General features: G+C 41.7%; 1 protein-coding gene across 1 annotated transcript in view; it reads right to left on the bottom strand.

The window, feature by feature from the left end:
- LOC120046624 (hypoxia-inducible factor 1-alpha inhibitor-like) overlaps positions 1–6,612 on the bottom strand; it is a 59,497-nt gene extending 52,885 nt beyond the window's left edge. Inside the window, exon 1 of the mRNA XM_038992009.1 lies at positions 6,283–6,612. Within this exon, the coding sequence (XP_038847937.1) occupies positions 6,283–6,456 (174 nt within the window). The 5' untranslated portion in view covers positions 6,457–6,612. The remainder of the gene's footprint in view (positions 1–6,282) is intronic.
- Between the last annotated feature and the right edge of the window lie 8,215 nt (positions 6,613–14,827).

The raw sequence follows: 14,827 nt of genomic DNA, 5'->3' as shown, positions 1-14,827 counted from the left end.
AAATCCAAATGGTATAGACAGAAATAGTCCTTTAAATTCCTATAATAACTACAACCTAAAACTTCTTAACTGGGAATATTGAAGACGCATGTTAAAAGGAACCACCAGCTTTCATATGTTCTCATGTTCTGAGCAAGGAACTTAAACGGTAGTTTTTTTTTTTACATGGCACATATTGCACTTTTACTTTCCTCTCCAACACTGTGTTTTTGCATTATTTAAACCAAATTGAACATGTTTCATTATTTATTTGAGACTAAATAGATTTTATTTATGTATTATATTAAGTTAAAATAAGTGTTCAGTATTGTTGTAATTGTCATTATTACAAATATATATACACTGCTCAAAAAAATAAAGGGAACACTTAAACAACACAATGTAACTCCAAGTCAATCACACTTCTGTGAAATCAAACTGTCCACTTAGGAAGCAACACTGATTGACAATACATTTCACATGCTGTTGTGCAAATGGAATAGACAAAAGGTGGAAATTATAGGCAATTAGCAAGACACCCCCAATAAAGGAGTGGGTCTGCAGGTGGTGACCACAGACCACTTCTCAGTTCCTATGCTTCCTGGCTGATGTTTTGGTCACTTTTGAATGCTGGCGGTGCTTTCACTCTAGTGGTAGCATGAGATGGAGTCTACAACCCACACAAGTGGCTCAGGTAGTGCAGCTCATCCAGGATGGCACATCAATGCGAGCTGTGGCAAGAAGGTTTGCTGTGTCTGTCAGCGTAGTGTCCAGAGCATGGAGGCGCTACCAGGAGACAGGCCAGTACACCAGGAGATGTGGAGGAGGCCGTAGGAGGGCAACAACCCAGCAGCAGGACCGCTACCTCCGCCTTTGTGCAAGGAGGAGCAGGTGGAGCACTGCCAGAGCCCTGCAAAATGACCTCCAGCAGGCCACAAATGTGCATGTGTCTGCTCAAACGGTCAGAAACAGACTCCATGAGGGTGGTATGAGGGCCCGACGTCCACAGGTGGGGGTTGTGCTTACAGCCCAACACCGTGCAGGACGTTTGGCATTTGCCAGAGAACACCAAGATTGGCAAATTCGCCACTGGCGCCCTGTGCTCTTCACAGATGAAAGCAGGTTCACACTGAGCACATGAGCACATGTGACAGACGTGGAAGAGTCTGGAGACGCCGTGGAGAACGTTCTGCTGCCTGCAACATCCTCCAGCATGACCGGTTTGGCGGTGGGTCAGTCATGGTGTGGGGTGGCATTTCTTTGGGGGGCCGCACAGCCCTCCATGTGCTCGCCAGAGGTAGCCTGACTGCCATTAGGTACCGAGATGAGATCCTCAGACCCCTTGTGAGACCATATGCTGGTGCGGTTGGCCCTGGGTTCCTCCTAATGCAAGACAATGCTAGACCTCATGTGGCTGGAGTGTGTCAGCAGTTCCTGCAAGAGGAAGGCATTGATGCTATGGACTGGCCCGCCCGTTCCCCAGACCTGAATCCAATTGAGCACATCTGGGACATCATGCCTCGCTCCATCCACCAACGCCACGTTGCACCACAGACTGTCCAGGAGTTGGCGGATGCTTTAGTCCAGGTCTGGGAGGAGATCCCTCAGGAGACCATCCGCCACCTCATCAGGAGCATGCCCAGGCGTTGTAGGGAGGTCATACAGGCCACGTGGAGGCCACACACACTACTGAGCCTCATTTTGACTTGTTTTAAGGACATTACATCAAAGTTGGATCAGCCTGTAGTGTGGTTTTCCTCTTTAATTTTGAGTGTGACTCCAAATCCAGACCTCCATGGGTTGATAAATTTGATTTCCATTGATAATTTTTGTGTGATTTTGTTGTCAGCACATTCAACTATGTAAAGAAAAAATAATTTAATAAGAATATTTCATTCATTCAGATCTAGGATGTTTATTTTTTTGAGCAGTGTATAAAAATCGGCCGATTAATCGGTATTAGCTATTTTTGGTCCTCCAATAATCGGTATCGGCGTTAAAAATCATAATCGGTCGACCTCTAATGTTAACATCAGAAACCTCCTCCCTAAGTTCGTTTTATTCACTGCTTTAGCACACTCCGCCAACCCGGATGTCCTAGCCGTGTCTGAATCCTAGTTAAGGAAGGCCACCAAAAATTCAGAAATTTCCACCCCCAACTACAACATTTTCCACCAAGATAGAACTGCCAAAGGGGGTGGAGTTGCAATCTACTGCAGAGATAGCATGACAGAACTCTGCAGGCTATCCAGGTCTTTGCCCAAACAGTTCAAGCTTCTACTTTTAAAAATCCACCTTTCCAGAAATAAGTCTCACTGTTGCTGCTTGTTATAGACCCCCTTCAGCCCCCAGCTGTGCCCTGGACACCATATGTGAATTAATTGCCCCCCATTTATCTTCAGAGTTCATACTGTTAGGTGACCTAAACTGGGATATGCTTAACACCCCGGCCATCCTACAATCTAAGCTAGATGCCCTCAATCTCACACAAATTATCAAGGAACCTACCAGGTACAACCCTAAATCTGTAAACACGACACCCTCATAGATATTATCCTGACCAACCTGCCCTCTAAATACACCTCTGCTGTCTTCAACCAGGATCTCAGCAATCACTGCCTCATTGCCTGGGTCTGTAATGGGTCCGCGGTCAAACGACCATCCCTCATCACTGTCAAACGCTCCCTAAAACACTTCAGCAAGCAGGCCTTTCTAATAGACCTGTCCCGGGTATCCTGGAAGGATATTGACCTCATTCAGTCAGTAGAGGATGCCTGGTAATTATTTAAAAGTGTTTTCCTCACCATATTAAATAATCATGCCCCGTTCAAAAAAAATTAAACTAAGAACAGATATAGCCCTTGATTCACTCCAGACTTGACTGCCCTTGACCAGCACAAAAACATCCTGTGGCGTACTGCATTATCATTGAATAGCCCCCGCGATATGCAACTTTTCAGGGAAGTTAGAAACCAATATAGACAGGCAGTTTGAAAAAGCTAGCCTTTGCTTTCCTAACATAAATTTGCATCCTGTAGCACAAACTCCAAAATGTTCTGGGACACTAAAGTCCATGGAGAATAAGAGCACCTCCTCCCAGCTGTCCACTGCACTGAGGCTAGGAAACACTGTCACCACTGATAAATCTACAATAATCAAGAATTTCAATAAGAATTTTTCGACAGCTGGCCATGCTTTCCACCTGGCTACCCCTACCCTGGTCAACAGCTCTGCACCCCCCACATCAACTTGCCCAAGCCTCCCCCATTTCTCTTTCACCTAAATTCAGATAGCTGATGTTCTGAAAGAGCTGCAAAAACCTGGACCCCTACACCACAGCAAATTGGATGTAGTCTATCACAGTGATTTCCGTTTTGTCACTAAAGTCCCATATACTACCCACCACTGCGACCTGTATGCTCTCGTTGGCTGGCCCTCGATTCATATTCGTCGCCAAACCTACTGGCTCCAGGTCATCTATAAGTCTTTGCTAGGTAAAGCCCCGCATTATCTCAGCTCACTGGTCACCATAGCAGCACCCACCCGTAGCACGCGCTCCAGCAGGTATATTTCACTGGTCATCCCCAAAGCCAACTCCTCCTTTGGCCGCCTTTCCTTCCAGTTCTCTGCTGCCAATGACTGGAACGAATTGCAAATAATTAAAAATAAAAATAAATAAATTCCCTGAAGCTGGAGTCTTATATCGCCCTCACTAACTTTAAGCATCAGCTATCAGAGCAGCTTACCGATCATTGCACCTGTACACAGCCCATCTGTAAATAGCCCACCCAAATAGCTCATCCCCATATTGTTATTTCTTTTTTTGCTCCATTGCACCCCAGTATCTCTACTTGCACATTCATCTTCAGCACATCCATCACTCCAGTGTTAATGCTAAATTGAAAGTATTTCCCCACTATGGCCTATTTATTGCCTTACCTCCCTAATCTTACTACATTTGCACACACTGTATATAGATTTTTCTATTCTATTATTGACTGTACTTTTGTTTATTCCATGTGTAACTCTGTGTTGTTGTTTATGTCGCACTGCTTTGCTTTATCTCGGCCAGGTTGCAGTTGTAAATGAGAACTTATTCTCAACCTGGTTAAATAAAAAAAGTAAAATATATATATATATATATATATTTTTTGGGGGGGGGGGGATTTATCTTATGGCTTCCCTAAATGTATATAAAAAATAGATACAAATATGGATCTAACTTCATTGGATTATATCTATAACTTTTTCTAAATTACCAAAAATTTGATAAATTTACCACAAAATCATTTTGATGGAATAACTTCAAAAATGTTGATGAAACAAGGGACATGTGTAGTTGATCAAGACTAGTGGCAGCCAGAGGAACTGTGTTTTTTTAATGTAATGAAAATGAAACAATGAATGTGCAAGTCTGGAGAGAGACTTGCCTATACCGTCGCCACACACCACTCTTCTTGTCTCAACATTTTAAAATTATACTCAAGACACATCACACATATTTTAGATGCTTTTCTCCGACAGCTCAATAACCAGCTAGGCGAATTGCAATGCGCAAATTGCATGCTTCCCAAATAGGCATAGGTCTACGAGTTTGCGATTTTAAACAGTCCATTGCAACAAAACAAAAAAAATAACAAGCTAATTATTCTCAAATCCTCTGTGGCTGTGATGATTTCTGGCAAAGTATTTTGAATGATTTAATTACTTCTGTATAGACAGGAGTAATTATATAATATGCCATTTTATCTCCTGTTCTTTTGGTTTCTATATAAACTTTATTTTGTTGTCCAGAAGCCATGGGAACAATCCTAGTCATATTAGCAACCGATCCAGTTGTTGCATCTTTAGATTCCCCCTCTTTCTAAGTTTAATCTCTGTCACATATGGAACCGCCATCAGGTATGCAGTTTAGAATGGTGTTTTCACATTAATTGCATTTTGACAAATGTTTGAAAATGATGTTTTATTGGCTGCTTCATTACATGAGTTGCATGTTCTGTTAAGATGCATTACCATAATCTAAATGTGATTTCTGTCATTCTGATCACCATGGGTAGACGCCCTAATGGGTTATGCACCCAATGCATATGCGTCCGGTAAATTTCTCAAATGGCCGGTCAATTAAAATCTTACCGATCACGTTGTCCGGCGCCACATTTTCATAACGGAAATCCTGATTCATATCCATAATTATGCATTACCCTGATTCATATCCAGAATTATGCATTTCTGTGTAGTACAGATCAGGGACCCATGATGAAATTCTGTTAACGGGTGCAAATCCACTTCATGAAAAAAATACATTTTTTCAAACTCAAGGTGTCAAAACATAGCTGACCCCCCATTCTTTCTGCAAACATCTTTGAATCTTAATTTGGAGCAGATATTTACCTGAGTTTCTGGAAACGTGGTTTCTGTTACCCAAACTTTGCATCTGCACAGTTTTTTCACTAAATGTGTTTTTGTAACATTTTCAGTGTAAATTGTTTTTGTTTGGCATACATTTTAATTGAAAAATCGAAGTCTCAGCGCAATTCTGTTACTGTGGAATTGCCCAGGGTATAACTGTTGCAGCTCTCTGTAATTTAGGCCACGTTATAAATCAACTAGCCAATATAATTTCATGGGAACCCACGACATATCAGCTCTAGGAAATGCAGACTGACTTTTGGTGAGACGCATTCAGGTGGAGGCTCTGTGACCGTCAACATATTGTAGCAAACGGAGGGAACAGGTAGCAAACCCGGGACTCCGGCGTGAAAGGTATAGCGCAAATAGGATTAACCCACTTGGTGGGAATTGTAACATGGCTCATATAGTGAGGCTGATAACACTGCCCCCTCCAAACGGGAAGGAACTTTTCCATGCTTCGACTTTCTTTTAAGCCCCTTCACACGTCCACCCATGCATTCCGATGGCCTCACGGTACCATCCCACTTCGGACAGCAGTGTAGCTAACGGAGGGCGTGGGATCAAACTCAGGTCTCCAGCGTGAAAGGCTGACACCCTGCGCCAATAAGGTTAACCCATAATAGGGAATTGTAACATGGCTCATTTGGCGAGGATCGCTAAAATATGCTTAGCTAGTTAACGTTAGTTAGTTGGACTAGCTTGCCCAGCTGATTCAGTTGGGAGGACATTTGGGTACCTTACCACAACATACAGGATACAAGTTGGAGGTAATGACTAGCTAACCGTTTTGTCTCACTGAACACTAACTTAGGTTCCAGTTCGAGTTAGCTGTCAGACTCGAACAGGAAACTGACAGTGCATATGAATTGTCATGACTTGTCACTTTACCTCGTTGTTTATGAGCATCTCCGCTCTAGGATCCGTGTGAGAGAGTCTGGGTATCGGTCTGGTCTGGAAAGGATACTTTCGAAGTTGATATTCGCTCCAGATAGGACTGTGGACCACCGAGAATGCTGCGGCACCGCCTTCGCTCGCCGTCGGATCATTCTCGACTGTTGCCATGCCCGTGTACCGAACCCAAGATTGTCCCTCGCCCACTATCAAAATATGTTCTCTTAACTCGATATACGGGAACTATGCAGTATACTATGTGTTTGCTCACAACATTGCCATGCAGAAATAGTCTGTTTCGTTTCCGATGTATAGAAACGCCGAGTCTACAAGTATCGTCAGCAGCACTAAAACAATACTTCCGGTTCACGGAATTTCGGAAATTAAAAAATAAAAGTTCCCCAGGTAATAGTAGAAGTGTCAAACTGTATTTATTCATAATCAAATGCAATATTAGCATGTAAATCATGATGGGGCAAACCCCCCCCCCCCCCCCCCAAATTATTTTGATGCATGCCACAACACTAAAGAATACATTGATTGCACTATAACAGTGACAAACAGTGCCCACAAACGATTATGGCATACATAAAGCTGTCCCAACAGCAGAGCTATCCTTTCAGCACCATGGAGTGAATCCTTACCATCGCTACACCTGGCTATCAGTGGAGCCTTGTCTGGCAGTTCATTAAGTCCTCATTTACTGCCTTTTTAAAAACCACAGCTGATATTGATGACTAGCTTATTAAACAGATGTGGTTACAACTGACTCCTTGTGGATTTGTGAAAAGTTGATAAGAACTGCATTCTCCTTCAATAATAACAAACTGCAAAATTAGTTTTGAGTTTCGAACCATTCACAAACATTATTACATTGATGTTCAGTAAATTCATAATGTTTATTCTTATATCATTAACACTTAGCTCTAAGTATAAGCAAGTGCAAGCAAACGAGCTGCGACGAGGTAGGCCTATTGGTTCAGCACTTTCAAAATGGACACCGACAGAAATTCAGATAGATGTTAGTTCAGATAAATTCAGCAAGATGTTGAGGCCTTAACTTTACTCTTCTTTAAGTCACCACAGAGAGAGAGAGAGAGAGAGAGACTCGGTTAGCCTACAATTTGAAGTATTTTGTTAGCCCTATGTGGTCTAAAAGGAAGGATAATACAATCATGAGGATCCACTTTTATATACAATATACTGACGCACACACAAACAAAACAACACTCGCAATATCAACTGGAATTACATGGCCTATTACTGAACGAGCTAAGATGGACATAGTCAGTATAACTATTTGTTCAGCACTTTTGAAATGTACAGCGATAGAATTCAGAACATGGGCCGTTTTTAAAGTATTCTCCCTGTACACCAAGTCAGAACCGTAGGATAAATACGGAATATTAGCAGACAAAGAAAGCTCTTACAATATTCAATGATTACTTTTCTCTAAAACAGGCTATAGACCACATGTGGACCACCAAGTCAGAAAAGTAGGCTATGTTCTGAGGGGGAAAGGGACCAAATTATTAGGGTGATGCACATGGGCTACTAACAGCTTACGACACAACATATACTTAGGATTACTTTCTTAGCTACAGTATACATATTTCCCTGGCATATTACATAATTTATGCAGCATACAATACATTTTTGGACTCACCGTTGTTGTGCTGTGCTCACTTGAACAGGAAAGTGGCTCGGCAGTCCTTCTTGTGGGCAAATTCTGTCATCAAACTTTGTCATCAAAGTCTGGCATTCTCTAGATTTATTGTGCTTTCAAGACAACTGGGAACTCTGAAAAAAACAAGGTTGAATTATGACGTCAGTGATCTTCAGGACGGCGCTCTAGAAAGAGGCCAGAGTTCCCGACTTGGAATTCTGAATTAGATGACCGTTCAAAGTGTATTTTCCCAGTCGGAGCGTTTTCTTCCGAGTTCCCTGTTGTCTTGACCTCACTGTAGTCTGATATTTCCCAGTTCCGAGTTCCCTGTTGTCTTGACCTCACTGTAGTCTGATATTTCCCAGTTCTGAGTTTACAGTTGTTTTGAACACGGCAGAAGTCATGATGGATTGACAGCATGTCCATGGTATTCAACCTTTTCTGGCCATGGTGTTGCGTGTGAATGTTTATCCTTTTAAGCTTGGAAAGAGACCCTTTCAAACAGAGGTTTTAAATCTTTAAAACCAGACTTGCATTTTAGAAGACATTTTTATCCAGAGCAACTTACAGTAGTGACTGCATACATTTTCATTTGTACTGGTCCCCCATGGGAATCAAACCCACGACCCTGGCGTTGCAAGTGCCATGCTCTACCAACTGAGCTACATTGGACTTGGACCACACACACACTAGTATTATGTTATGACAATGCAAGTTGCTTACTCTCTTGAGCTCAAAATGGTCTTTGTACCATCTTCATCTGAATGTATGATATATGAGACCTGGAAATCTAGTGCATTCGCAGTGTCCAGAACAATCACTAATTTTATCTCACATGAACAATGGCCAAGTATCCACTTATTTTACTATGGGGTTTTTTGTATCCTTTTCTGAACAGCTGAAAATGTATGATTTCGAAAATGTACTACACAGTAAGGATTGGACTCGTTCATCTTTCCTGCAAATAGGCCTAACCATGAGAACTTATTGAAATGCCTACCACTTCTCTCAGAATGGACCCTCTCCCATTAATCACGAGCCAATGTAAACACACCATTATTTGGAGTGGTATGCCTGAACCCTCCAAAATATGCCTCATCTGACAAAACCCATTTCCTTGCTTATTTTGACATCAACCTCTCCAGTTACCTGTGCTCATCTGAGTCAGTTGTCATAGAGCTTACGATTTCCTCATCTGGTAAACCTCTACCACAATGTTCTGTCTCAGTGGTAGTATTCATTCCTAATATTTTTGGTGTCTGAGATTTAACTGAGCTGCACCACTGACAGTTCCTTATACAAACTCTTGGCTACATCAGGATGAAAATCAGCAGGAGGTTCTTTATCCTCAAAAGTGTTTACAATAGACTTTGAACCTGAACCTCATTTACATTCTCTATTTGTACCCTTTTGTTTAATTCCACCTTATTGTCACTAGCAATAGAATGTATAAATGTGTCACAGTCATACAGGTATGCCAGTCCATCATTGTTTTATTGTGTCTTTGAAGCAGTTGGCTTCTTAACTAATCACCTGCTAGTAATGAGCGGCAGGTAGCTTGGCGAGTAGGAGTGTTGGGCCAGTAACTGGAAGGTTGCTGGTTTGAATCCCCCAGCTGACAAGGTAAAAATCTGTTGTTCTACCCCTAAGTAAGGCAGTTAACCCACTGTTCCCCAGGTGCTGATCATTGGATGTCATTACAGGCAGCCCCCTGCACCTCCCTGATTTAGAGAGGTTGGGTTAAAAGTGGAAGATGCATTCAGTTGTACAACTGCCTAGGTATCCCCCTTTCCTTATTGGTATTTGGAACCTCCATTAGCAAGAGTGCATGAAAGTCGTGTATGGAATGGAGTTTTATTTCACACTACGCTAAGCAACAACAAAAAAAGTGTTCACTTGATTTGTTTCTTCAACTGATATTCCACACAAAAACAGCCAATTCATTTATTGGAATTATTATAACATGCAGAATTAAATGTGGGCATTACAAGAAAGACAGAGTGATAACCAGGAGGCTGTTTGACACAGCCCCCCTGAAAAACATAACATATTGGGGTTAGTAGAACCCTGAAAAACATAACATATTGGGGTTAGTAGAACCCTGAAAAACATAACATATTGGGGTTAGTAGAACCCTGAGAAACATAACATATTGGGGTTAGTAGAACCCTGAAAAACATAACATATTGGGGTTAGTAGAACCCTGAAAAACATAACATATTGGGGTTAGTAGAACCCTGAAAAACATAACATATTGGGGTTAGTAGAACCCTGAAAAACATAACATATTGGGGTTAGTAGAACCCTGAAAAACATAACATATTGGGGTTAGTAGAACCCTGAAAAACAGAACATATTGGGGTTAGTAGAACCCTGAAAAACTAAACATATTGGGGTTAGTAGAACCCTAAAAAACGAAACATATTGGGGTTAGTAGAACCCTGAAAAACATAACATATTGGGGTTAGTAGAACCCTGAAAAACTAAACATATTGGGGTTAGTAGAACCCTAAAAAACTAAACATATTGGGGTTAGTAGAACCCTGAAAAACATAACATATTGGGGTTAGTAGAACCCTGAAAAACATAACATATTGGGGTTAGTAGAACCCTGAAAAACAGAACATATTGGGGTTAGTAGAACCCTGAAAAACATAACATATTGGGGTTAGTAGAACCCTGAAAAACATAACATATTGGGGTTAGTAGAACCCTGAAAAACATAACATATTGGGGTTAGTAGAACCCTGAAAAACAGAACATATTGGGGTTAGTAGAACCCTGAAAAACTAAACATATTGGGGTTAGTAGAACCCTGAAAAACATAACATATTGGGGTTAGTAGAACCCTGAAAAACATAACATATTGGGGTTAGTAGAACCCTGAAAAACATAACATATTGGGGTTAGTAGAACCCTGAAAAACTAAACATATTGGGGTTAGTAGAACCCTGAAAAACGAAACATATTGGGGTTAGTAGAACCCTGAAAAACATAACATATTGGGGTTAGTAGAACCCTGAAAAACTAAACATATTGGGGTTAGTAGAACCCTAAAAAACTAAACATATTGGGGTTAGTAGAACCCTGAAAAACATAACATATTGGGGTTAGTAGAACCCTGAAAAACATAACATATTGGGGTTAGTAGAATCCTGAAAAACATAACATATTGGGGCTTGTAGAACCCTGAAAAACTAAACATATTGGGGTTAGTAGAACCCTGAAAAATGAAACATATTGGGGCTTGTAGAACCCTGAAAAAACAGAACATATTGGGGTTAGTAGAACCCCAGCTGAGTATTTTCCACCCCAGTTTATTTGAGACATGTAGTAAGGTTTTCTCTGCCAGTTTGTGGTCTTAAAATGACAAAACTATGAAATCACATGAATATGCTTTTGGGCCACATATTTGCCACATATTTGGAGATAGGCTGACAGTGACAACACAACATTCTAAAAGTGTAGCTGTCCACGGTGCTGATATGTGTCTCATTGTTCAAATGTCAGCTTCCTATGACTTAGCTTTTTGTTCAAACTCACCGGTTTTGTATTCTAAGGACTCAAGTGAGCAGACTGAACCCTGGTTTTATGGACACACAATTGATTGCTTTTCCTTTACGGTGCTATTTATGTACCATGTAGTGTCCAGGGACCCCACTTTAAACTGTTTGACCACAGTAAAAGTCCAGCAACACTTCCTATGACCTAGCTTTTTGTTCTAACTCCTCTTATTTGTATTTTAGGGACTCTAATGAGTAGACTGATCCTGGTTTAATGGACACACAGTCAATAGTTTTTCCTGTACCGTGCAATTCTTTGCAATACAACAAAAATACAGTAAGACTTTACTTAAACATAACATTTGAATATGTTTTACCAGTTGGCTATTATTATGATCTTGACATTTATCTACTTAAGCTCCAACCATTTCTCAATATGCTCAACCGTATAATGTTATGCATCTTATGTAAAGTAGTGATTCTCTTTAGTTTAGATTTTCCCCCATGTAGTTATACATATTTTTGGTTTTACATAATTTTGTGCACTATGCACTATACAAAGATGCAAAAAAAGATTGGATTTCGTATAAACACAGTGGTTAACAGGGACTTTTATTTTGAAGTCAAAATCCCCAAACCGGAAGTCTTAATGTCGATAGGATCCAGCTAGTGTTGCTGCATAAAACCCAACGGAAAATACCAAGCTAAGTGTAGTACCTGAGTACCGCGACATCTAGTGTACTAAATGACGAACTGCTATTGAGCAACTTTGCACACATCCATCAGATGGCGTCAGAGTACTAAACTCAGCAAAAAAGAAACGTCCCTTTTTCAGGACCCTGTCTTTCAAAGTTAATTCGTAAAAATCCAAATAACTTCACAGATCTTCATTGTAAAGGGTTTAAACACTGTTTCCCATGCTTGTTCAATGAACCATAAACAATTAATGAACATGCACCTGTGGAACGGTCGTTAAGACACTAACAGCTTACAGACGGTAGGCAATTAAGGTCACAGTTATGAAAATTTAGGACACTAAAGAGGCCTTTCTACTGACTCTGAAAAACACCAAAAGAAAGATGCCCAGGGTCCCTGCTAATCTGGGTGAACGTGCCTTATGTGGCAGATGTGGCAGTCCGGCAATAAATTGCAATGTCCATACTGTGAGACGCCTAAGACAGTGCTACAGGGAGACAGGACGGACAGCTGATCGTCCTCGCAGTGGCAGACCACGTGTAACAACACCTGCACATGATCGGTACATCCGAACATCACACCTGCGGGACAGGTACAGGATGGCAACAACAACTGCCCGAGTTATACCAGGAACGCACAATCCCTCCATCAGTGCTCAGACTGTCCGCAATAGGCTGAGAGAGGCTGGACTGAGGGCTTGTAGGCCTGTTGTAAGGCAGGTCCTCACCAGACATCACCGGCAACAATGTCGCCTATGGGCACAAACTCACCATCGCTGGACCAGACAGGACTGGCAAAAGGTGCTCTTCACTGACGAGTCGTGGTTTTGTCTCACATGGGGTGATGGTCGGATTCGCGTTTATCGTCGAAGGAATGAGCGTTACACCGACGCCTATACTCTGGAGCGGGATCGATTTGGAGGTGGAGAGTCCGTCATGGTCTGGGGTGGTGTGTCACAGCATCATCGGACTGAGCTTGTTGTGATTGCAGGCAATCTCAACGCTGTGCGTTACAGGGAAGACATCCTCATCCCTCATGTGGTACCCTTCCTGCAAGCTCATCCTGACATGACCCTCCAGCATGACAATGCCACCAGCCATACTGCTCGTTCTGTGTGTGATTTCCTGCAAGACAAGAATATCAGTGTTCTGCCATGGCTTGCGAAGAGCCCGGATCTCAATCCCATTGAGCACGTCTGGGACCTGTTGGATCGGAGGGTGAGGGCTAGGGCCATTCCCCCCAGAAATGTCTGGGAACTTGCAGGTGCCTTGGAAGAGTGGGGTAACATCTCACAGCAAGAACTGGCAAATCTGGTGCAGTCCATGAGGAGGAGATGCACTGCAGTACTTAATGCAGCTTGTGGCCACACCAGATACATTATTCCATTTCTGTTAGTCACATTAGTTGGGAACTTGTTCAGTTTATGTCTCAGTTGTTGAATCCTATGTTCATACACATATTTACACATGGTAAGTTTGCTGAAAATAAATGCAGTTGACAGTGAGGGGACGTTTCTTTTTTTGCTGAGTTTATTTGATTCGAATGAAAACTCTCAGAAAAAATATATATTTCTCAGGTTTCGACAGACAGTCACAGTGGATACAAAAAATTGTGAATTATATTCACTTGAAATCTTGAAATGAGACACACCCATGAACTTATGTATAAATAAGATAAATTATGTATGCATGCCCATCTCTCTGTGTATGTGTGTGCAAGGTTGGACAGATCAACTATGTTAAAAAAAAATGCTATTTTTGTGTGTAGAAGGTGAACACTTGTAGCACACATCTTGATATAAGAGTAATCCAATATGTAATCAGATTAAAGTTGCATTCAACATCTTTTTTCAATAGTAATCTTGTTTGATTACAGTTAGGCCTACTTAATTTTTGTAATTTTATTACATAATCCTTGTTACATGTAATATGTTAGTACCCAAACCTGTGTGTCTGTGTGTCGTCTGTGCGTGTATGTGTGTGTGTCGGTGTTCGTCTGTCTGTGCATGTGTACGTGCACATGCGCGTCAGCATGTGTGTGTTAGGCAAAAGAGGTAGACACATACTTTAGAAATGCTCTGTCAATATTTCAACATTGGTTACAGTATCCCCTTACTTCATTGACCCCTTGGTAAACTCACACTTTAAAGATGGCATTGTGCTTATTTTGAACACCATTGAGTTTGTGCAGTCGTCTGACCAGCTGATCAAGGCTATGTTTCTTTACTGTGTGACTTTGGCCAGTTTCTGTACCATTTGTACCAACCACTTTAAAGGCCCACTCTGTTATAGTTAGGGATTGGGGAGTTTAATAATTATTTTGCCATAAATAACACTTGATATTTTATACTGTGAAACTTGCGGTTATATAATCTCCTCCCCTTTCCTCTCTTCTCCTCTCCTCTCATTTTCTCTCCTCTCCTCCCCTCTCCTCTCCTTTTCCTTCTCCTTCATTGTCCGTCTATCAGCATCATTCAAGCCCCGGGACTGATGACGGCCTCCTGGTGTGTTCCCATGCTCAGTGTTTCCTGCTCCAAGCAGGGAGCTGAGCTGATCCCTCTGATGCATATTCTCTTCCTATTCTCCCCACAGATCTCCACAGTAAATGGATTGACTGGCATCCCTGCTGTGTTGAGACAGGGGCTCACATCTCTATCCTGCTGATACCCCACAGCATT

Source organism: Salvelinus namaycush, chromosome 4 (assembly GCF_016432855.1).
Source record: "Salvelinus namaycush isolate Seneca chromosome 4, SaNama_1.0, whole genome shotgun sequence".
Taxonomy (NCBI): Eukaryota; Metazoa; Chordata; class Actinopteri; order Salmoniformes; family Salmonidae; genus Salvelinus; species Salvelinus namaycush.
The sequence above is the reverse complement of the archived record's forward strand: the minus strand, read 5'-3'. Positions and strand labels throughout refer to the sequence as shown.